Raw genomic sequence first — 25,534 nt, 5'->3', positions numbered from 1 at the left:
TCTCCTAGCCAAAAATCGCTGAGGAGAATTTAACATATGCTGAACTTGAACTTATGAAGCCGATTCAGGAGGCCAAAGGCATTCCCAGTACGACAGTCTACGCACAGATACTCTTTGAGGAGAACAAGCTGTAACAGTTCATGCCTGTATAACTGTCCTTTGTCTGTGTTCTATTTAATTCTTGCTGTGCTGTTTATTTATAAAGATCATACAAATGTCCATATTTTTTTATTGACATTCATGTGCTTTTGTATTTCTATATGACTTTTAAACAAAACGTAGTTGGAAGTAACCACAGAATAAGCAGCTGATTGACAAGTGACATCCCAGAGACACCCTTGCAGTGTTTGCCTCCTCCATTTTACAGAGGATAAAGCTCCACTTTGGGCATTCTCAGTGCTAATCTTCATTCCTTCTTTGACACTAATGTGACAAGTCCAGCTGCAAACATGGACATCTGAGCCACCTCAGAAATACCAGCAGCAGGATCAGAGTACATCGGCTTCCTCCACCAGAGAAAGATCACTGACCAGAAGTTCATCAAATTTCTGCTGTTCATCCCATCAGAAGAATATTAATTCAGTAAAATTGAGATTTTTTTTCCATGGAAAATGGATATCTAGAATTACTTTTTCTGCCTTCCCCCAGCTCATAGTAGTTATTAAAAAGTTTGGTTTCTGTATTTCCAACTTCCCTTTCCATGTACTCTTATGTACTTCAAATCAAACACTTCAAAATAATCCAAAGGAAACGCTCCTTGTTAAACCACACCAATATGAGGAAAAATATTTATAGCTTGGGAACATTTTCCAGGATTTGATGCTTTTATAGTTCTGTTTGAGAATAGGAAAAAGTTGATAGTGTGAAACTTCCAGAGAACCAGGACACTGATTTTGGCCTTGCTGTAGGCTGGTGCTCTTAAACCTGCAAAAGTTGTCTCCCGTGGCCTATTAGCAAGCTGCTGCTATGAAAGGAAAATCACAGGTCATCTCCTTTAGCACAGAGCAGACTCTGTAATACCCTGCTTACTTGCCTTGGAGTTGTTTCTCTGGAAAGGCTATGGCTTGGGAGGTAGGAAACTGGGCTGCAAAAATGCTCTTCTTGCTTGCCCTCTTGCTAGCTGAGAAGGGATTCTTCCTTTTCCTACGATATCCATTGATGAAAATTGGTTATTCTCTGGCATGCCAGTCATAAAAGGATTGGTGTTTTCAAGCTCCTGAATTTGCAATGCTCTGTCTCCACTCATGGTTGGGGTTGAACACCCAGCACCTTTCTGCTGTTGGAAGCTTTAACCCTTGGGTAACTGCAGAGTTAACAGGGACATAAAAGCATGAGTTCTTTAGCCTACTCTCAGGCCTGGATGTCTAAATTTCAGCACATGCCAGGTGCTCTCCAGGCATGCGTAAGGCAGAGGCAGCCCCCTGATGGGCATTCATTCAGCAGTGTGTGAGTTTTTGAGTAGCACTGGTGGGCCACATGCTTTGAAATTTAATCAAGTTTATCCAGGTACCTTCTTCCTTCGCAGGCCAGGTCTTTATAGTGACACAGTAAGTTCATGCCAGGGCTCAGAGCACAGCTGGGAACCCTCATGCTGCTGCTGCCATTAGCACTTGGGAACACAGGGCAATAGCAGTACTTCAGGGAGGAACATGTGACAGAGAAGAGCAGTCTTTGGATGACAAGTCCATATAAACTACTTTTAAACTTTTCTTGAATGGGGATAGAGACTACATTTCATACACAAACTGTTACCTTACAGACAGGTTGAGTAAATGTAAAATGCAGCCACCTGTTTCCATGCTAGTTGAAAACCTCTTTCATAAGACAAGAATTCAAGATTTGTCAGGCTGGCCTTTGTGTACAGTACTAATCCCACCCCTAGCTCCTCATTGAAGTGGTTCTTTCCAAACTAAAGCCAGCTTTTATTAATAGGTTTATTGCTGCAATTATTTGCATTTTTTATGTTTGGGTTCATGAGCTGTCAAGGATGTTTGTTTTACCTTCTCATTACTGCAGGAATTTAATCACTCACCAAAACAACATGGCATCATTCTTATTCTCTCAAGAGCTTTCAATTCATTGACCAAAAAAACCTGGTGCTTACAGAATCATTAAACATTCAGGGATACATTCCGTAACATTCGGAGTCTGAATATTCAGAGAGGAGAGCTGTAAGGAAAGCATTAGAAAGTTACAGGGCTTATTAGTATTTTTAATTCCAAAAGAGTTACAACCCTAGCACATTACTAATTTGGTCACTTAATTGCAAAAACTACACAAGTTTGGTATATAAACATTGCTTTTATATTCAACTGACCATTATGTCCATTGTTCAGACAAGTTCTCTACTGTATGCTTATGCCCAGTATTTTAATGAATACCATTCTTTGTGTATTAATATCTATATATATTCTTGTTTATGTTTTATATCTAATTCCCCAAAATAATAGTTAATTGAGCTAAATAAATTACCTTTTTTGTTGAGATAATTTCTCCCAGTCTGTGTAGGATTTATTGCTTTTAGAGAATGATATGAATATAATTATTTGTCAAAATGCAAGGCACAAGATGATCTCAGTAGGTGAGAACTGAACTTTTCATTCTGCAGGAAATTCCATGATTTTTAAATGTTTCCCATTTGTGACTGATGTAAATCACAACAGAATCCTGACAGCTGAGTCAGGAGAGGCTGGAAACAGTACTTAGGGTATTCTAACACTTGTCTTCATGAGCAGATATCTTCTAAGCTGCTTCTTACACAGTATCCATCCAGATTTACTAGTATCAGGTCATTTTACTGGAGAAAGTAAAACATCATCCTTCCTCTTGCAAGTAATTGTGTATCCTTATGTTTCAAAGCAATTCAATTCTACAGAGAAGAAACTTTCATCGAGTATAACCTAGTAGAAATACAGAATAAACTGGATTTAGTTCCTTCTAACAGGAAATGCAAGGTATAATTCGCTCTCACCCAACTCCATCATGCTTAAGCAGAATAGTAGCAGAGCTGAATGTTGTCCACTGTGGTGGGTTCTTTTGTTTGTTTGTTTTTGTTTTTTTTCTTTTGTCTTTTTTTGTTTGTTTGTTTTTTAATGACAGGAGCTCCCATGAAAATTCTTAAGACCTTATTAAACAGCGATTGAAATCTGCTGAGTCACACAATTTTGGTTACTCCTTCTGGTGTCATTGGTAAAACACAGCCCAGTGCTGAAATTTTAACAAATACAGCTCTATTAGCTTCATACCAATTTAGTGTCAGATTGTTAAATGTTAATGTACTGCACTCTATAGCTGTAAACAGAATTAGAGATGTTTACAGCTTTGGTTAAATGCGCCTTGTTCCCCCACATTAAATTTTATTACCAGAATCCTCCACCAGCAAATAGGAGTAAATCATATTAGTGTTGCAGGCTGTGTGGGGGTTGATTTTGCAGCCCAAGGAAGGGGAGTTTTTATCACTCTTTATTACAACTTTCTAATGGTAGGTGTGGTTGGAATGTCATTATCTCTGTAATAACCACCAAATTATTTGTTTTAGAATAACAGTAACAGAATAGTGGAGTTCTCTTCTTTTAGAAGTTCAAACAACTTATATCCTTAGCCGGGGTTTTGCCAAGTTCTGCTGGCATAGCTGGACTCAGATCAGATGAAATTTTATTTACCTTTTATATATAGGTCACAGTCTGTTGAATATTTATTTATTTATTTTGAGATCTTTTCCAAATCAAAACTGGTAAGCAACATCATAGTGCGACGATCATTTTGGCTGTCACAGTATAAACTGCCAGGGTGAAACACATAATCCCTAAATTCTACTAGATAATGGTTGTTCTTTTGAGTTTCGTCTGCTGATCTGAAATATCCTCATTTGGTGTGTTTTGTTCCACATTTAGCATGTCTCAATTTTATTACCCTACTTGAGAGGTAGAGTAGATGGAAAAGCTGCATATAAGTTGAAGACTCCAAGTTTGAATTATTCTTCTCAGAAAGGAGAAAATAAAGATGGAGGTGATTGTGAGATGCCAGCTAGTCCATCATTTGATCTAAAGGTTGGATTAACTCAGCCTGACTTAACCTGACTCAGTGTGTTACAGGCTGATCTCATCTGTTTTCAAAAACTCAAAGTGATAGGGTTCCATATTCTCCTCTCCTCTGTTCTCACAGCCCTGATCACTCCATGCCATTGCTCCAACTTGTGAATCTCAAACATCTCCTCTCAGAGCTGCCTCAACTCTTTCAGCAAATTGGCAGCTGTTGTGCATTGCAACATTCTGCTCAAAGGCTAAATGAAGCAACATGCTCTACTGACTGCAACACCAATAGGTAGGGCAAGAACCTTACCTCTCCTGCCATCATATTATGTTAACTTTCTTGCTCCTCATCAGCATTGCTGCTTTCTTTGCTTAACCCTCAAGGCTTTTCAGTCTTTGACTGCCCCAGTCAGAAATGAAGCTTCTGTTATGCTTCTAGCTGAGAGCTGCACACGTTCTTTATTTCAGTAAATAACACAAGTTGATGCAGTCAAACTTTTCCCTGCTGTGCAAAACCTGGGACTCTCATACATCAAAAACCAGCGGATCATACAATTGTAAAGTATCCTGAGTTGGGAAGGGTGCACGAAGATCATATACTCCAACTCCTGGCTCCACACAGGACCACCCATAATTCAAACCGTATTTCTGAAAGTGTTGTCCAAATGCTTCTTGAACTTTGGTTAAAATCCAGCACCAATATTTCACAATAAGAAAGTGAATGAGAACACAACAGTGCATTATGGTTCTGTATGTAGAGAACCTCATGAAATGAGATCTTCTTTGGTTTTTTTTTGTTGTTTTTTTTTTTTTACTTCATCTTCTGTGCTGGCACTGGACATATTTGACAGCAGATACATTACACAGTTAATTACAGCTCCACATCTCTGAGAAATTAAACATAGATCCATTTGGATTATCTTCAGGAAAAACGAGGCCTCTTTCCACTGCACTCATCACAAGGCTGAGAAGTAATTGAAGAATCCTGGCCTAAGTACTCAGATCAAAGAGGTTGCAAGCCAGCTGATATTATTCTATATGGCATCTCTATGCCTGAAATGGTCCTGCCTTGCAAACTCACTCCACTCTCACTGAAATCTGTGCCCTTCAAATGCCCCCGGCAAACATAACTACACTCATTTCTACCCCTACTTCTTCCTCGCTTACTTCCAAAGATCAGAGAATAGAAGAGCTCTGTCCTGCCAGGGAACCAACTCAAAAGTCCAAATGAGTAAATCATTGTGCACATGATGACAGCAAATGGCAAAGGCCACTTCCATGCATCACTATAAAAAATAACATTAATTGGGATGCTTTGCAATTTCCTGTACAACCCATAATTAGGTTAGATAAGAAACTAGCAATGTCTAAGTGCTATAAATGTCTAAATTAAGTTATTTTGAAAGTGCCCAGCACTTTGACATTTGAGAGTTCAGAGTAATTGGAGTATTGAAATAAAATTGCTTCTGTTATTTAAAAGGTCATTATCTTCTTCGGGTAGATATATGAGGACTATTTTCCACTCTACTGAGCCGTTCTATTTGGTACAATTAGACCTGCTTGAGTAGATTTCTAGTGGGCCTCCTCCCACTTATCACAGACCTAGCATTGCACAGGGAAGGGCCTGTAAATATACAGCCCAAACATAGAGTATATATTTAGCTCATAATCGGGCTCTGAAGAGCCAAAAGCAGCCCAGAGCTTCAAACAGACACCCATCAGGAACACCACGTGATTACACTCCTTATGACAGCAACTGAGTCCTTGCACAAAGTCAACAAAAAATCAGATTACAGGCAGAGGACAGCCTGTTAGACAGGCAAAAGTTATGGAGCAAATGAACATTTCACCTTCCCAATCAAACTAACTCCTAGGTTGGCAGCAACCACAGTTATTTCAGTAAAAACTACCAGAATCCCTTGTTTATAATGTGCATAATCTCACTGTCAGAGTAAGTAAGTGTCTTTTGCTTGTTCACCAACTGCAACATTCAAAGACAGCAACTTATATTACTACACTTTGCATCACATTTTGGTTATTCTTGTAATGTCAAAAAAATAAGAAGGCAGGGGATATAAACACAGACACTGGCAGAGGAGATGTAGTGTTACTGTCTCATCACTGGAGATTGCTGCAGGCAGAAGACTGTGGAAAATGGTCTGAACTCATAAGGAGCTAAAAGAGCACTCCCACTGTTCATTCCAGTGGCTGAATTTCTGTGCTACCTCCCATGGGAGCTAAGCATATCACCAAAACTGGAACAGGTGTGGAAGCATTACTCCTGCATGCCCCTCCTGGCTAGAGCACAGATGTACAAGGAAGAAATTAAGTTCATAAAGTCTTCTGCCCAAATTGAAAAAAGGAGACAATTTCTGACTTCAAACAGGGTTAAGTTCTCACATCACTGCTGCATTCACCCATAGAGATGGCTTTTTGCAGGGCTCACAATGTTCTTTCCAATTGAGAGACTCATCTAACATCTTCAGTTACAGCCTATTATCTACCGTGCTCCCCCTTGTTCTCTGCATGCACATGGCCAGCAAGACTCTTGTGTATGAAACGCATCAGGTGATCACTGAACACAGGCTCAGCTGCTCTCATTGCAAGGCCTACGTTGGTTCAGTATTTACTGCAACAAATGTACTGCTGGTTGCCAAGATTCTGATGTACTTTTGAAACTCACTTGGTTCTGAATTCCAGACTCCCTGCTAATGATTTTAGCTCATATGGTTCTCAAATACTACCCTCATGACAGGGATATAAGACCCTGAATAAGATGATATGCTTACCAATTCCTCCTTGTAACAAGCTTCAAGATCCATGGATGAAAAATCCTGGATTTTTCATGAATCACGTGAAACTTTCCTGTGGGAATTGCAAATAGGTTTGCATGGATTTTCCAAAAGTATATTTGAGCAAATCGTTGTTTTTTTTTTCCCATGAAGATACAAAGGATCTGCAGTACATAGGCAACTCTGCAAATACTGCTTCACTAGCATTTACTAGTCAATAGAAACCAACAGAAATCAGACGGTATTCAATGCTCACTGTAACAATTATAAAACTCCTATTCCAGAACCAGGAAGCAGCATGGTCTGTGCAAAAACCAAATAAGTGCGATTGAGGCATTTTAGGTTTCATAGTCCCCAATTAGATTAAGCTGGTTTTTAAAGTCACGTAAATGCTGTGCTGTTCTATATTTTACATCTTGGTTTACCTAAAGAGCAGAGTTAAAACTGTACCTTTATTTTGCATTTCATCTTCTAATAGGATTGGATTTCTTTTAAAGGTAATTCTCACTCCAAGCTACCTACCCCTTGCAAAAGTTGCTTCTGAGATAATTACAATGCTCTAGTGATATCTGCATCATGCCACTTACAGTAGCAATGCTGAAAGCATTTGCTGTGGAATTGCTCTACCTGCTTATTTTCAAAAACATATTCTAGATCTTCCACCCCTACATCACATTAGCTATTAGAGAAGCTATTATATTCTCTCAGATTAAATATCCTTGAGTATTAAAAAAGGTTGGCTCATAAAGACTTTTGTTCTTAACCTGATGGCTGCCATTCACACACATTCTGGATTTGTTCTGTGATCCAAAACAATTTGATGTCTCATTGAAGATGTAAGAAAAACAATGTAAGGCTCAAGGAGATTAGCCTGCCAAATCCATGCACAGTTAATCTGCACCTTCAAGTGGCCTCTTCTTATGCCTGAGAAAGCCAGGTTGCTATCTAGAAGACTGTACCACTAGTGCTACTGTGTGGGCAGCAAAGTAGTTTCTGGAGCCAGCTCCAAGAAAGGTAATGTCTGCTGTTGGCAAAGACAGGCTAGATGAAAACACAAAGGGAGCAGATAATTAGGAAGCCATCAAAATGCCCAATAGGTAAATGAAAGCATGGGTAGCAAGCTTTTTCCATGGCTCTTAATTTCCTTTATGATGTTTCAGCAAAGCTATATTCACAGTTGAAAGGAGTCCAAATCCTGCTGTGTAGCCAAATCACAGCTTACTTTTAAGGAATGCAAGGAGAGAGAGAAAACTTAAAATGGAGTGTACCTAATTGTTGAATTCTCTGGCAATTGATCTTTCTCCAGTCCTCAAGAAAGCTGGGCAAGACAATGACAAGAGGGCTATCTGGAATAAGGGTGGTGAATTTTAGCCTACTTCCAAGTGTATGTTTTCACCAAACACAGAAAAATTGGTATTGGAGTCATGAAGTCATGCACTTGGGAGGTTAGGAAAGATAACCAGGGAGGTCATCTATGTAGACATAATGCAGCCTTCCTTGTACGCCTGCATCATGAGCTGATCACTAATAACCATAGGCAATCACCTCACTCATGATGGAAGTTAGGCAGGACATGAGGAAAGGGATCTGTCTCAACACTGTGGAAGCCAGGAAGCTGTTTGCCATAGGAAATCTTGCTTATTCGACAATATAGTTCAGAATATAAACTGTGAACAAAGCACTGACCTACAGGAAGACAAAAGATGGTGTATAAGCAAGATAAGTAAAATCTACTCCTGATTCCTCCTAATGATGCTTGCAAGTTTCTAAGCACCAAGATTATGACATACAGCAGTTCTGCATGTTCCTTGGTCTCTGGCTGTTCAGCACAGCACACACATGGCTTCTCTCCTGCAGCACTAAGCAGTTAGTGCAGTAGAAATCATGGAACTCTTGTGGCTGTGGCTGTCCATGGGTACACATGCTGATATGAACACACAGATCTTCACGGACACAGTGTCCTTTGTATTCATCCAGGCTCCATCCTTATCCAGTCTGTGATGTTCAGGAAGCCACTCTGCCTAACTGGTTTCTCAGGCCTTAATAAGCTAAGACATACAACTTCTTTACCAAAGCAAGACAGGAGAAGAGAGGGGGAAGAAGCAATTATCACTAATATAGCTCCCTCAAATTTACTAATAAAATGTTGTACAGGGCTGCTGAATCATGGCCGGAACCTCTGATTGATCACCTGAGGCGAGCAATGAGTCAGTCACGGGATCACAGGTGAAGGCAATTCACCTGTGCTGCCAGAAGGGGTGGAGCCTGGCTCCACCTCTCCTAGACCCATTTAAGTGCTGACCATCAGTGGGGAAGGATCTCTTCTGGAGATCCACTCCACTGGAATTTCCCATGTGAGTCCACGATACAGGTGAGTGTACCTATTTTTTTTTCCTGCTTTGGCGTAATAACATCATAACCAAGCTCTCTGCTATACTATAACATCTGTATATTCATTAACTGTACACTGTTATACCATAACATCGGTATATTCATTAATTGTACAAATGTTAAGGAGCTTGATTTTTCACACTCCCTTCATTTCAACTAGGAACATAAATCACATTTGTATTTGTTATATTATGTCCTCAACTTTCTTACAATACAAAAATCCACTTCTACTACACAGAACAATTATGAAAGTAAATTGTGATACTGATAGTCAAGGTAACATTACAACATGTCTAAGAAAGAAGACAGGAGAGGAAAATAAAGAAAGAATGTTGATCAGCTGTGTCAGATCATTGTGAAAAAGTCAGTAATTTCAAAATAAAGACTGCTTCATAACGTATTTACAGCTGCCTCGAATGAAGGCACTGCTGTCAGTCTAGGATCTAGGAGTTCTTACCTTCATTTTGCAAACAAAATATCTTTTCTGAAGGCACACATTTATTTTCTTCATGCAGATTCAGGAAGAAGGAAAGGCAAGAAGAGATTAACATACTTGTATGTTGGTAAGAACAAAGATTCTGCTACAAATTCAGTTAATAACAGTTTGAAGATTCAGTAGTTTTTGATCTCATGATAGTAAAATTAGAATTGGTTCATTTTACTAAGCTACATTGCTCTTCAGCACAAATCAAGAATACTTTATTTGCAAGCCATTATTTATGAACAACAAAGTATTATGCCAAATTCAGTATTTAAAAACATTTAAAATACAGACGTTTTCAAGGACAAATACCATGAATTCTTATTATCTGTATGTCTGTCAGTGTCTTTCCCGCAGCTTTAGAGTCCATTACTTGATTTGAATGAGAGCTGACTGCACTCTCAGTCCAACAATTCCTTTGAGATTCAGTCCCCAGCCATATGCTTCTGATATCTGACTCTTTCATGCTCTTCTCTCCATTCAAAAGGCTGAAAACATGAGTTCCTGACTAGTCCTTCCCTACCCATCCACAGACCAGCAGCAGATTCTTCCCCATTCATCACCAACTAGAAGTTTGGAGGAATTTCTTGAAAAAGAGAGAAAAAGATGTTTAAGAAGCAAATATGATAAGGTCTTCTCCTCTATGTGCAGCAATTAGGAGAATGCAACAGGCAGGGCAGCAAGTAATCTCTCATGTTAACAATGATCTAGACTAGACAAAAGACTGAACTTGGAAATAGATTCACATTTTCCTGAATTTCAGAGGGTTATTTATAATGATCAATCCAGATCCGGTGCTTTTAACCTCCTCTGATCCAAAGAATCTGTAACTGTTAACTAAATCACCCAGGCAGCTTCAGAATTCAGACTTGTCAGCATATGGAAATCTTTGCTGAGTGCAGAGTCAGCAATACCTTCCCACACATATAAGTATCACATGAAGAGCTCTAACTCTCAATATAGAAAATATAGGGATCATTTTAGCAACCATCAAAATGCCAGCACTTCTGGAGATGAAGAGAGCAGTTGTTTTTCAGAACATTGCAACATCATGGGGAAGAAGATAGCAACAAATACTACAGCCAGATGACACTGCAGGAGGGGGATTGAGTAAACTAAAATACTGCTGGCTGTGCAAGCTGAATTTAACTGCACAGTTATTCTTTAGCCAAAAACTTCCACATTACATTTCTTTTGAGGAGATGGCATTTCCAACAGTTCCTCGGACAGTGTTTTTTCTGTGGTACAGAGACAGCATAGCATCCACTAATCTTTTCAACTATTCTACTCAAAAGCTGCTGCTTCTTCTGGGCTTTCTCTTCTCTGACCATTGCCAGTTCCAACAGACTTCAAGTAATGCTCCTAGCCAGGCTAGCTCCTAGAATGACTGAGTTTGGCAAAGAGCAATTTGAATGAAATTTAAAAAGCAAACCCCAAACAAAACAAAAACAAAACACAAACTTCAGAATAAAATAACTTGAGAATTTAGGACAGAGGCTGATGCGTTGCCCTCTGCCAGGCATAGCTACAATGCAAAGGACAGAACCATACCTGGACACAGCGAGCGCTGTCACTGTTGGGTTGTTCTTACTTGGTTTCCCAGACAAGGCAAGGCTGGGATTCAGTTCCCGAAAGAGAACAAGATGCTTTCCACACTTGTTACCTGTTGTTTGGTTTAAAAAATAAATATTTAGAAAGTGTCTAGGAGGCAGCGTGGAAGGGATTGTTATTTACAGTCAGCAAGTTGTTGAGAACAAATATATTCAATCCTAGCCTGTGCTGTTGCAAAATAGGCCCATCCCAATTTAATTTGTGGCTATGATAGTTACATGTGCTGACGTGTGGCTGTATCAATTGTGTGCTAAATTGGATTTGTGTATTATTGCTTTCTAAATTGCATGCCTAGTTCAGCAAAATTGTTCATCAGTTTTCACTGGCTCTATGCTTAATAAGATGCCCCACAATACCCTGCTGCCAGGATATAATACAGCTCATAATTGCCTAGTAAAAAGAAATTACATAAAGCCCCGTTATTATCAACTTATCTAAATCTGCTCATAACAGAGCCAATAATTAAATGCTGAGAATATTTCACATACACACACATACAGAGACCTAACAACATAATTCAATCATAGTTACTTTAGTCTTCTTAATGACTTGTGTTTTGTATTAATTTTATTTTCTTTAATGCGTAGAATGAGATGTGGGAATACTTGGCCACTTAAAATAATTCTGAAATCATCTGGATACTTTAAGGGAGAATGCCACAGTGCTGATCACACTTCAGCTCTTCAATAAGAAATGCTGTTGCTGCATGTATCTGAGAACATGCCTCCTTACACTTGTGTGAGAACAGGTGTGTGTACATACACACCTAAATATGCTTGGTTAAAACATGTCTTCCTTTAGGATCCTGCATTAAAAAGGCACAAACAGAAGTATCTTGCTGTGCTCCCATGGGCAGCTTTTAAGTCCTAGCTTAGAAAACTGGTTAAGAAGATTACTTTTTTAATTTTATTTTTTTTTAATAGCAAAAATCTCAGTTTGCTGACAGACAAAAACTATGCAATTGCATCTGAGTAAAACTAACATGGAAATATCTACTGCAGGGAGTGAAGGACAAGAGTTTAGAAAAATCTTAAAATTAATTAGATGCTTCTACGTGGAAAAGGAATCTGCAAAGTGACTGCTGAACGCTACAAGGATTCTGGAAAGAGTTAAAACCTGTTCTTTGACTTGCATCAATCTCTGCTTAGAGACTACAATGAAACCAGACCAGCCCAGCTTCTGCAGACAGACTGCCTCACATCTGGCATCTTTAGTGTTATTGCTCCTTCCCTAGAAACATCTGGCTCTACCTACTCTCAGAGATGTAACAAAAGGGAGGATGGGCATCTGGTCTGGCATTTTCAATATGCCTCTGTACCTATAAATATTTCTACACCTCAGTCTAAGTACTTCAGATGCCAAGTTCCACAAACAGCACTTCTGAAGACCTCAGTGGTAATGCCCAATTACTGCATAATATCTTTTTATGCAGATGTTACATCTACAACTACCTTTATATAAACTGTATGCCTAAAACTGAAGCAACAGAGAATGTCTAATGAGGTTCAGAGCAAATAAGTGGCATAAATTATACATGTTAACAATACAACTTTTTTTTTTTTTTAAATAAAATACGTTACGAACAGAAGCAAGCTGTACTATCAGGACGTGCCTGAAAAGCTCCCTGGCAGGCTTCAGTTCCTGTATTTGGTAGAACAGAAAAGCGAGCCTGAGTTGTTTTTAATACCAGTCAGTGCTGTAGCACTACCACCTTGTTCATCTCAGCACTGCAAGAACTCCAGGGCATCAGCTTCAGCTTGGCATTGCTTTCAATATACAGCACCATGCTGCTGGAATGCAACTGGTTTGGAGGAACTCTGACTTCATTTAAGGCAGCACAGACAACAACCTGCCTGCTCTGACCTCTCAGCACACTTTATTACAGGCTATCAGCAGATGTGCTAAGAAAATGGGATTTATGGAGCTAGGATCGTTCATTAGTTTCATAGGTTTACGGAGAAAGGTGGTCTATCAAGCTTAACAGAACCTATGAAGAACCTCTCAGCTTCATCCACATCAGATTTGTCCATGAAACTAGTGGCTGAGGGCTGTTCTGTCCCTCTAAGGCACTACTGTTGCTGGTTACAGTCACACTGTATCAGTGCCTGAACCCTCCCAGTCACACTGCTGTGCTCTCACACCCTGCTCTTTCTCAGAATAAAACAAGGCCTGCAGTAAGTCACCCTGCAATTCACAGTCCACACTGTGGTCATACCTGAGCTGCTTGCCTCTCCCGCGGCTCCTCTTTGTGAGCTCAGGCTAGCAGCTTGCCCTGGGCCAGCGGTGTATTCAGTCTTCCACAGCTATGCCAGCAAAGAGGGGAAAAGGAGAAGAAAAAAAACCAACACAACTGATTATAACAGAACAATCACATGGGAGACAGGGCTGTTTTCTTCCTAGTAAGGGGTGAAAAATTGGAGTTTATGATCTGAGCAGGTTTCGGCATGGTTCTCTCTTCCCTCCACTATGTTACAGTGTGTCACAGTGGAGAAAGGTATGCAAGCTGGCAGGGCTTCCGAACAGGGCGGTAGCCACGATCCCAGTCACGCTGGAAGCTCTCTCACCAGAGTGGAGGCAGAACCAGAAAGAACTTCTGCTCCTGAGAACATGATATAATAAACTAAGCTGTGAACGAACTCTCAGAAACTATGGATCCTGAAGGGTTCTGTAGTACTGATTTATGCAAAAGTGAATCTCAGTGCTTTTCTCACCAGCACCACATCTATGTCTCCGTTTATGAAACAAAGGCAGTGCATACTGATTTTTTTTTTTTTAGGCAGTATATTGCCACGCACTAGCAAGTGCTACAGAAGTGCTAGGCACTATGTTTTCACTGCAAGGAACTGTTTCTCCTAGAAACACAAACATATTTCTGATGGGCAATAACATTTTTGTTTTCAAAAACAAACCAGATTGAAAAATGTATTTTCAAAATTCTTCCCAAATGACAGACACTCCTCACTGAGGAGGACGCAACCTGATAAGAAGGAAGTCTTTTACTCCAGTTTTCAGTCTTTTTCCTTTGTGCTGCTCTGTTGAGAAAGTGGCATGGGCTTTTAGTAGCTCTGTCCCTCCATTCAGGTTTACACTGAATTAGGATTCCTCCTTTTCTCACCCCTGGTCACTCACCCTGACCACTCCATCTGTGCTTCCTGTGATGACAATGCTGCGTGTATCCCAGTCCATCACTTCAGCAAAGCAGCAGCAAGCAATACAGCTCTTGGGGCTGCAGGTGGTGTTAACACTCACAAGAGGCTGGCCATTGACTGTCCATAGGTGGAGATAGGATCCAGCACAGGAGGCAATATCACCCTGTAACAAAACAAAAGGCAATGTTTTCAAGATCCTACACTGATTCTTCTCACAGGAGGGCAGAGATAATGGATTTAAAAGGATGCAAATCAGCAGTAAACCTTTGGTTCAAGGTGGGGAGGCCTTCACATATTCAACAGAAACCATTTAGTAACTTGGGCTAGAATTGCAATGCCCATTCATAAAATAAAAGATGCTGGTGACATTTTGAATGACAATTTCCAAAATACTTTAAGGCTATAAAATATCCACAGAACATCACACCCTCCAATCTACTTCCACCCTTCTGTAGTCTTGCTGGTTCTAAAGCATTTAATTACTGGGCACATTTTATTCAAACTGTCCCAGCACCTCTTTCCTTCACATCCTCGTAAGTAGGCAAGCCTCAAGACTTGTTTGTCTAGTTTTGTGCTCTTGACTTCCAAAATGATCTTAGCTCCAACTGTTGATAAAAATGCACAGACGTGTCAGATACAGATCACCTGATGCTATGTCAAAAAAAAAAAAGGGAAAAAAGCAATGCCTTGTTTCATGCTAAACACAAATACAACCTTGAGATCCATTTCCTACAACTGGACAGGGGAGGATCAAAGGAGGTTCTCAATATCATTCTGCAGTCCTGGGCACACATCACAGCCAGGCAGCCTACAGACTGCGCAGGGTTACAGCAGAGTGGGCTGCACCAAGATAACAGTCTTACCTTTATGTCAGGCAATCAAAAGAATCCTCTCCTTGCCCATCAAGAAAGACAATTTTTGAGCATGACAAAGGATTCAAAGAATCATAGAAAAAGAGATAAACAAAGAAAAGAATACAGAAAGCTAATTGCTATGCTCTGCCCTTACCTTTCAGTCAGCGCATAGCCCAGCAGACCATCAGCTGATTCCCTGCTACTGCCAGGGACAGCAACTGTACACAGTCAGTTCCTAGTGCAGATTCTGGGCCAGAACTAGAGCTTTTAAATTTTACTGATATACAAATAAACGTTCTGTTAAATAAGGACATAGTGTTTACTTCCTTAGCTGTGAAGCCTTTGGCGATTTCACAATCTTCCTCTGCCCCTCACAGGGAGTTTAATGTCATCGCATTTTTATACTGCTTTGCATTCTAGCAATAACCAGCTCAGCATTCAGTGAGCTGCACATTCAATGCAGAAAACATCTTTGCAATCGTATTTCTCCTGTTCTTTCTGTGTAGGTTCATGGTCTTACCAGTGACCGTACATAAGGAGCAAATACACACGTAATCCCTTGGAGTAACTTAGAAAACCACAAGCCAGTGCTGTAGCTTTAAATAACATTATCAAATAAATAACATTGATCAAGACACTAACTGAAATTCCACCCAAATTTTTCACCCTCGATGCATTCTAAGAACCAGTTAAATAGAATAGTATCAGCAAAGTCAATGATTCTGGGAATGGCTGGTGTGCCCTTAAAGCTAGCAGTGCACATCTGGTTTAAAGCAACTAGAATCATAGAATCCTTAGAATTGGAAAGGACCTTTAAAGGTCATCTAGTTCAGCTCCCCTACAATGAACAGGGATGTCCACAACTAAATCAGGCTGCCCAGTTTACTAATGCTGTACTTCATCTCTGCCTGATTTGAGCATAGAGCTTTTCACACTGGAGGGCAGAATTCTTCAGAATTCTGAAGATAAAACAAAGATAGCATATTTGACACAGAATTACTAGTAATTAAAAAGATTAAATTTCAGCAAACTCATCAGCATGAGAGTACACAATAATCTGAAATTTGTTTCCTACAAATCTTCTTGAATTTTTCAGGAAAAAAACCTCATTACCAAAATCATAATTCTGTGTCAACTGGAATATTTAACACAATGTAAGCATTGTTTCTATCTTCACGTCACACTATATGAAGATATAATTTAAACAAAAGTTTCAAAATGAAACATCCTGCTATGCTTACTCCTTGAAGTTTCAAACAATTTCCCAAGGTTTCTCTCTCAAATGAACCTTTCTGCAGGGTATTGTCCAATCAGTTTTACCATTTACAATCCAACAAGTTGGAGAACTGTTTTTGGCTCCGTCACCACAATGTTCCTGCCACAGACCATCCTATTTTTCGATAGCTCAGATAAAGAGCCACCAGCTGAAACAGCTACAGTTTATGGTAAGTTGACTTGCAAGATGAAGAGGACTCCATTATCTTGAGGTCTGAAGCCCATGCTTTTTTTTTTTTTTTTTTTTTTTTTTTTTTTTTGCCAGCCCACCCTATTGTTTCTGAATGCTTAGTACAATTTTAGCTACTATCTCAAGGGATCACCAGGTATTGTGAGTTGGCTGGTCAAAGCCAACAGCCATGTAATGCTAACCAAGACCCCTGGGGCTGAGTGCTGAGCTGACACTGAACAGACTAATTAAATCCCATCCTCAATCATACAGCCATCAGACTGTATGGTTAGTAGAACTCTAATATGACACAGGTTAAGTAGAGAATGTCTACTTAGTTTTACTGCTATTAAATAACTTTGCCTCTCTTGGTACAAGCCACAGTGCTAGATGCAAGCTCAAATTGTCTGAGCAGCTCTAACCCTGCTCTAGTATACTAGAAGAGATATAAAAGACAAATGTACAAGCAACATTCTTGGGAGATAGAAGGTTGGAAAAAAAAAAAAAAAAATCACACCAACGGTGTTTACAGTTCAAATCCAACACAGAATATTTTCCTATGAGCGTGCATGCAGTTGCAGCTATGCCTAGACCACAATAAGATTTTTTCCACTGCTGGTAAATGCAAATCCAGCCATTGCTATCAGCAGCATGCTTCTCAGCTGGTGCTGGCAGGGAAAGAAAAAACAAAACAACACTGTCACTGCAAGGGTGTAAGAAAGTTGTCAGCTGAGGTGGCAGACTGAAGTCCAACAGGTATTAGCTGGCCACGGTCTGTTGCATGAATGTCAGGAGAAATTAATGGAATAATGGAAGCAACAAGGCTATGGGTGAGCCAGAACCAATACTTCACGCTTTGTAAGCTAAAAGATTTTTAATCCTGCTGCCTACCTATCCAGAGATGCTTCTGCTTAGCTACTCAGTCTAAGATGCTGCTTTTAGTGCTCCCCTCTCATCATTAAGAACACTATTAGCAATCTCAATAGAAAGAAAAAAAAAAAAAATCAATGTATCAGACTCAGGATGTTTTTCTGTTGGGAAGAGTACCCATTAAGTTATCATAAAATGTTCACGGATGCATCAGAAGAAAGATGATAAATGAAGATCTTACTGTTGAATTGTTGATGGCAACAGAAGAGAGACTCGCCCCGTGGGCAGGAAGCTGTGTTATGTATGTCAGATGGTTCAGGTCCCAAATGATGCAGGTTCTGTCATCAGATCCACTCACAATGATACTGTAGGTCACAGACGCAGCAAGGCAGGTCACTGACTGAGAGTGTCCATACAAAGCCTAGTGAGGGAAAAATAATCAACAAATCAGAGGGTGGCTGAATTATTAGGAAATCACAATCCTACTGCCATTTACTTAGCTAGAACAAGCAACCTAGTCACTTTTCAGAGATCTGAAAATGGTATGAAGTAAAAATCCTGAAGTATCTCACAGAATTATTCTTGTCTACAACTTGTAGTTTAGGAAAGTTCAGTCTCCAAAGAGATTAAATGACTTGATCTAAGTTGCCCAGTAACTCAAGTGGAACAACTGAACTGGTTTACATTTCTGAGTCTACCACAGTGGTTTATGTGCAGGAACAAATCGCCTTTTATTTCAGTCAAGACTATCTAAAGCAAGTAGAATTTGGACTTGAGAATTATCACTTTTCAAAATTTAGAAATCATTTTAAAATAAAACTTATCAAATGTTTCTTTCTCTTTTTCTGAACAGGCAGTAACATTTTCCCAATTTTAGTTCAGAACAGAAATAGCATTTGTAGGAGAATTTTTGCTTTAAAAAACCATACACCAATTCCTCTCACATCAATCATTAATCCAGCACATTTTTTTCTGTTTCCCAGGTTTCAAAGTCATACAGAATACCTAGTTTAACTTGAAACAATTTTATAACAAATACATAAGCGAATTACACTTTAGACAATTTAATGTCACAGAAGTCATAGACAGAAATATGCTAACGACAATTGTGTAATGCAGCATTCTCAAGTGAGAACAACATTTCTGCTGCATAATCACCAATGACACTAAATTCTGTAGGGCAGAGAAAGATTTTCATAACTTTCCTAAAAAGTCTTTTAGGGTTCAATTTTTAACTGCCTTACTGTGAAAAATCAGAGCCACCAGTTTTATTGCTGGTTTTAACAGTAACTGCATACTCCGCGCTGACTTTCTGTACATGACATAATTACCAGATCTTCAGGGTCTGTGTCAGAGAGCCACATATCTCAAATGATTTTTGCAAACACATCTCGTACTCTTTTCCAGCCTTTGACTGTCAGACTGAACTCTTGTTGGCTAGCATATGCTACCAGTTGACAAGGTTATTAAGACAACAGTATTCAAACATAACCCACTGGTACAGCTGAGCTGTAGCAGCCTATAATGTACAGGAGGTGTCTTGCAATTGCAAGAGATGAATTGCAGTTTGCAATGTATTCTATTGAAGAGAACCACCAATTTAAAATACTGACAAAAATGGGGTCTTTTCTCCAACAGTGGTCCTCAGAGGTTCTCTGCAGTAACTTTGACTGGCTGTAGAACAATCTGTTTACAAAGGGCTGGGCATAACCTCATGTCTGTGCTCAAGAACTAAACAGGACCACTGCAGAAAGGGCTGGGATGGAGCAAGATCAGGGGCTCCAAATTTCCTCTCCCTCCCTCAGAAGGATAAAAGGAAGCATACCTACTGTGACAGCATCCATATTGCCAGACAAGCTATGCTTCTATGCAAATTTTAATCAAGATTTTTTCATTTTTAACTCAGGAAGACCTCCTGCTTGGTGATGAAGTGTTTTAAATGCAAGCTAAGAGTGGAAAAGAAATATAGATTTGAGCTCAGCTAAAAATCTCAGCTTCAATCCACCAGTGTTTCAGTATGCAGTAATGCAAAAAACAGACAAGTGCTGTAGCTCTCAGCATCTCATTATTCCTCTGTGAAGACTGGGGAAAAACTGAGAGGCCTGTGTCCACAGTAAATTCACTAATATCAACAAACAAAAAAGAGGATCAGCTTCACTGCAGAAATGCTCAGTCCGTGAAAATTAAACTGGGTTATGACCATCCAGCTTAACTGGCTGACACGAGCACAATGACTCCACAGCTATCTATGTTCAGCACCTCCCTGGCAGGTCTGCACAGCAGACACGGCACAGCTTGCCTAGAGGGCTTCTCCAGCCTGATTCATTTGGCCCAAAAATTCTGGGGGTTGGATTGCATGGGTTGCTCTGCTCATGAATACTGAGGGAACTAGTAAATTACATGGATCAATACTGAGGCTATTATACTCAATCTTTAGTGTTCCACAAAACTGTGGAAGCAGCCCCTGCTTGAGAGGAAAAACAGACTTTTTATGGTGAAGTACAGTTTCTGCACTTTACTACATTCCAAACCAGAATGTGTCAGTCCCGTGAGACAACTGATAAGTGAATAGCATCCACTTTATAGCACATCAGCTTTACTTAAGCAAAGCTCACTCTTTCAGGAAAGATGATACCATTCTTTTGCTCATCAAAAAAAAGCAACAACAACAACAACAAAAAATAGCCCCCACGAAACACAGAATGACATGAAAGCAGCATGTAATTTACTGGAAGTCATTTAGAACCATAGTACAAATTTACATCTATCCCAGTCATCAAAAACCAAAACCTCTGCAAGTAAAGAAAAGGAAAAAAATAGATACAACATTTGTCACTGAATGACCTCATGCCTTTTGATGGACTAATGGGTAGTATCAGATTAATCACAGTAGAACACATCAGCAAAGCTGATTCTGAATTTCCTTTAACAAAAGAGAAAGGCATTGTACCGAAGATAAAACAGAGCCTCTTCAATGAATTGCTTGAAACTCAAGTAGATCCCCAGATTGGTATCATTTTGATAGTCATGAAGATTACTGCTTACATTTTCTCTATTGCTATTTCTTCCATTTCTATATCCATCTCCTGTCTTTGAATATTAAACAGAGTGATTAGAAGGTCATCACTGAAGAGCTTGTATCCTATTTTTGGTTTCTTCTTAGAGGGAAACAAAACTCAGGGAAAAAAAAGGCTATTCTGAACTGTTTCCATTCTAATTTCAACATCCCAATATTTCAGATAAATGAAGGTCTTGAAGCTTCTCCGGCCTCCTAACGGGAATTGATGTTTTCATGTTATTTAATGACAAATAAAATGTTTTTAGAACAAGTAAAAAGCACTGAAATATCTCCTGAATATCCCTCCAGAGCATTTGAACAGAAGTGTCTAACAACTGGAGTGTTCAATGCACTGTTTATTAATTCAGTTGAGAATGGCAGAGAGGTTTCTGTCTCTTGAATACTTAGGAAAAAGAGGTCATTGGCTCCTTTTTGGATATGATAGTGTTCCATATTTTCTTGTAAAGTTGAGAACTCTCCATAGCTAAATTGCACAAATCTTGCATAAGAATTCACTTTCGTAAATAAAATTGCATTTATACGACCAGAGATGAGCTCCAAATCAACAAACATCAAACGACTGTGGACAGTGAGGTCACAAACTATATACTTGTAGGGATCCATCTCTACCTCATGGAGTAAATTCTGAATTCAGGTTGAGAGAGAAGTATCAATGTTTTTGCCTAGTTAACTGTTAATCTCCATCAGTTACATTCACAGAGTGTGTTGGGGGTCCACACTGCTCTAGCAGTACAAGTGAAGACAGGAGATGCTTTATTATCCCTTTCTTTTTATCATAAACTTTGGAAATGCTGTCAAAGCAAACAAGCAAAACAAACAAACAAATAAAAAAACAAAACAAAAAACAACCAACAAGCAAGCATAATACGTAATTATCAGGTATAGGTATAAAAGCATATAATCAGCTCCTGGCCTGACTGCAGGTTTTCACATTATACTGGTGACTATAACCTTTTTCTGTCCTTCTGTTTCACTGTAGCATGTGTTCTCTTCTACTCATCAGACAGAAAGAAACTTATCTTTTGTTTTTTTATTAAATTTCTCTAACAAAAGTCTCTCACCTGTCTCAAGCTTAGACGTTTCACTTTGTCCTTGACCAGAGAAAGTTCCCAGACACACACAACTGAGCTTGTTCCAGATGTGATTATAGTAGTTGCTGAAGGACACACAGCACAGAGGCATTTTCCCCAGTCTGCCATGCACTCAGATGTAGTCATATTCTGTATGAGAAAGCAGCTGTCAGGCAAATACCATGCATTTATTAAATGCAGATTTCATTTTCTGAACTCAGCCTCCTTTGTCTTCAAAACCCAGGAAAGAAAAGCTCATCTTATCCCACACCTGTGTTAATATACAACTGCAATTTATGTACAAGGGCTCATCCAAAAGTAACACCTCCTGTTTTATTCTGTTGGCACACAATGTCAGATGTGGATGTTGGTGCTATGACAGTAGATGAACCTTCCTACCAATATTCCATTCCGTTTTGGTGCCACATGACAGATGGCAGCAGAGAGGAAGTCTGACAGAACACCATCTAACACGGAAGTGTGTATGAAGCAAAAGTTTGGAACAGAATTCTTCCATGCAGAAAAGAAATGTACCCATTTACAGTCACAATGCTTGCTGAGTGTTTATGGAGACCAGTGGATGTCAGCAGAGTCAGGCAGTGGGAGGTGCATTTCAACACTGGGTAAAGTGACAGTGGCTAACCTCCACTAGTACAGATTTTGAGTGCAGCAAGCAGATTCTTGTTTTCATCACCAGCTAATGGTGGTGATCATATTGAAAAATAATGTTTTGTAGAGAGAAGTTGCTTTATCTATTAATTTAGTGTCTTAGGACACCAGAATTCCAACCCCTCATGTTACGGACTTCCTCCATGGCCTCAAGCAAGTTCGTTCTGCTACCATATAGTGACAACATGCAAGCATCCAATGTCAATTAAGAACAAAGCTCATGTTGTTACAGCCACCACTAATATTGGAACTTATGGAAAAATCTCTGTGATTTTATAGGGCACAGAACACAAAATAAATCTCTTTGTTTTTTTCATGTCCAGTGACTGTGGATATGTCTGTAAAACATAAACATGTGGCATGCAGCGATACCCAAGCTGAACAACGTACCCTGCTGTTTTGGTATCCAAGCTAACATGCGTGTCTTAGTACATCATAGTATTGTCCCAAAGACACCCCAAATCAGTGTGTTGGTAGCAGAGAAAAGCTGAATCTGCTCAGTGCCCTGGCCAGCAGTGTGGTGACACAGACTCTTGATTTTTAACAGAAGCAGCATTACATTGAATGAATGCACTGGACTAAGCTTGGAAGCCAGAGGGGAATTGGCAGATGGTTCTATCTAAATTCCAGCATAAAGTTCTGCACAATGAAATTTCTAATCAGAGGCTAGGAGACCTTGTTTTGTCCTTACAACCTATGAAATGAGGTTTCTCCTTCATTTGATAGACAGCACAGTCACTTGAAGGAAAGCTCGAGATCATTTAGAGGGGAAATGTCACATTTTTCAGCAGTGGAATGATTTTGTACTCCACTGGAATAACCAGTTTGATTTTTCTCAAAAAGCCTGACTGCAAAAAAAGTATTGCACAGCACCCTCCAGAATCAGCTTTTCAACAGCCTCTGAAAATGGTTTCCAAACAAACCAAAGGCTTACATAACATCAATTTCTGAAACACTTAGATTTTTTCTTATTTTTACCTTTTCAGATCCATAGTTGCCAAAGCAGCAGGTGAAGTCATCAAATCCCCAGCAGAATGTTTTGTTCCAAAGAGGAGGAATCAAAACTTTATTTTTTTCAACAGCCAGAATGCCTTTCTCAGTATGAACAATGTGTCCAACAGCTCCTTTTGGATATTCTGACAAGACAAAGAATGTATTCAATTCTATTGTTTTTAGTACACTAAGGTTAGCTTATTGCCTTACACAGCTTTGTGGTGAGCTGGCAAGCCCCACAGCTGGGCTCAGTGAGTGGTGGCCAGGTCCACAGAAAAACCCACTCCACCACTGCAAATCCAGGCAAGAGCCGAAACTTCCTTTTGGAATAAATCCATGCAGAGAGGGAGACTGGCTCCAAAGGAAGAGATTTAACAGCACTGCCATTAAGCTTCTTTTCACTGGCAGATTGTCATATGCCATGAACTAGAGGATGTAGGGCATGTCACCAACAGCCTCTGAATTACAGCTGCAGGAGCCTGCTACCACCACAAGGCTGTGTGATGCAAACACCACTGCCATGGGATTAAAAAGTACATACACTGAAATTTTTCAGGATTCTACATCTTAAGAATAACAGACTAAGAAGATGAAGACCAAGATAAAGAGGCAGGAAAAGAACATATTTACTTTGCTAATGAATATAAAAAGAGAGAAAGAAGGGAAAACAATGAGTATTAAGTTTTACTTTGATATATTCAGAACGCTGAAGATAAAAAAAAAGATTTAGATGTCAAAAAATCTGCTCTGAACACAACAAAATAAGTTTCAAGATCTCTCACGAATATCATAATTTTGAGAGGAGATGTGGAGCCAGGAGATGACCTTGGTGTCCTTTCCAACTCAGGATATCCTGTGATTCTGAATACTTTGAATGTCCATTCACATTCCACAAATAACTTGCAGAAGGGATCTTGGTACCAACTCATGTGAATTCACACAAGACTGTGCAACTATTTTTGTGCTCCTAAAAACTCAGGTTAACCCCACTTAAGAATTCAGCGCTTATTAGCTCAGAAAATGGAACACAGCCCTTACTGCACCTTTTACTGTAACTGGAGAGAGCTTCAGATTTTGCAGGCTGCTGATAAATGGAGGAAGAATTCCATTTGATTGAAAGGACAGTACTGCTTCTCTTCCTGATGAACTTTTACTCTGAACATTCCTGGGTGGATGTGGCTTAGTGAAGAGCTAGAACAAAGGAATGAAGTTGAAAAATGCATCTCCATCAGCTAGGTTGTGAAGGAAACGTCTTTTTAAGTCATTAATCATAGACTCCAGAACTGTAATACACAAACTTCTTCATTAAATTCAGATCATCTTCTCCTTATCATCCCATTTTCATCAGGCTACAATACATACATAGGTAGGAAGCTAGTCCCAGTGATTTGGGAGAAGAGAATTCTCACTGTAGGTGAGAATTTAAGCTGCCTTTATTCAACTGTACTCAACCCTAGACTAGTGATTACTCATGTGACTGTACAGAAGAACCACCCAGATTTGACACCACAGCTGTGTGGTATATGACAAGAACAGTGTATTTTAAGAGTGGAGACACAATCTGGAGAACTCTACAGGCCATATTTCAGCAGATTTAAATCAAATACCATCTCTAATCTAAGTTGCTTGCTTTCCAGTTGAAATATTTCAAGATCAAAATAAGTTGTGCTTTCTGCTTTTCCTTCTACTCTCATGATAAAGTGATACCTGCTTTGGTATCTGTCCGAAGTTGCTGATAAAACCCAGGATGGTACTCTTAATCAGAGGATCTTTGATGTTGTTGAGATTCATCTTGTCACCATAGAAGTAAGGATGGTAGGTGTTAACTGCTTCCACAGCAGCTGAGCCTTGTTGCTTGTGGCCAAAAATCAGGTCTATCCAGCGATGGAGGTGCGCACTGACATAGTCACTTTCCAGGGCCTGAAAAAAATGAATTAATTCAGTGGAGCACATTCATTGCAGATGCATTATCACTCCCAGTTCCCTGCCTGAGTGACAAACTCTCAGCAGCACTCACTGCTGTCTGACAGAAGCTTCATGACTGCTTGGGTTTCATCAGTACACACATTATATAATCCTTACAGGGTTTAAGCAGAAAGC

The 25,534-nt window shown here is 39.6% G+C and overlaps 2 protein-coding genes across 2 annotated transcripts in view; one reads left to right on the top strand and one right to left on the bottom strand.

Annotated features, from left to right (window-relative positions):
- VSTM4 (V-set and transmembrane domain containing 4) overlaps nt 1-1,426 on the top strand; it is a 31,168-nt gene extending 29,742 nt beyond the window's left edge. Inside the window, exon 8 of the mRNA XM_085229267.1 lies at nt 9-1,426. Coding sequence (XP_085085393.1) covers nt 9-134 — 126 coding nt within the window. The 3' untranslated portion in view covers nt 135-1,426. The remainder of the gene's footprint in view (nt 1-8) is intronic.
- Nucleotides 1,427-9,694: 8,268 nt separating this feature from the next.
- The window catches only part of WDFY4 (WDFY family member 4), a 122,883-nt gene continuing 107,043 nt past the window's right edge, over nt 9,695-25,534 (bottom strand). Inside the window, exons 54-62 of the mRNA XM_031554435.2 lie at nt 25,142-25,354; nt 24,478-24,625; nt 23,420-23,577; nt 21,764-21,922; nt 17,865-18,044; nt 14,436-14,618; nt 13,522-13,609; nt 11,247-11,358; nt 9,695-10,281 (exon numbers count right to left, since the gene is read on the bottom strand). Coding sequence (XP_031410295.2) covers nt 10,215-10,281; nt 11,247-11,358; nt 13,522-13,609; nt 14,436-14,618; nt 17,865-18,044; nt 21,764-21,922; nt 23,420-23,577; nt 24,478-24,625; nt 25,142-25,354 — 1,308 coding nt within the window. The 3' untranslated portion in view covers nt 9,695-10,214. The remainder of the gene's footprint in view (nt 10,282-11,246; nt 11,359-13,521; nt 13,610-14,435; nt 14,619-17,864; nt 18,045-21,763; nt 21,923-23,419; nt 23,578-24,477; nt 24,626-25,141; nt 25,355-25,534) is intronic.

This window comes from Meleagris gallopavo, chromosome 8, assembly GCF_905368555.1.
Source record: "Meleagris gallopavo chromosome 8, MGAL_WU_HG_1.1, whole genome shotgun sequence".
In the NCBI taxonomy this organism is placed as follows: domain Eukaryota; kingdom Metazoa; phylum Chordata; class Aves; order Galliformes; family Phasianidae; genus Meleagris; species Meleagris gallopavo.
The sequence above is the reverse complement of the archived record's forward strand: the minus strand, read 5'-3'. Positions and strand labels throughout refer to the sequence as shown.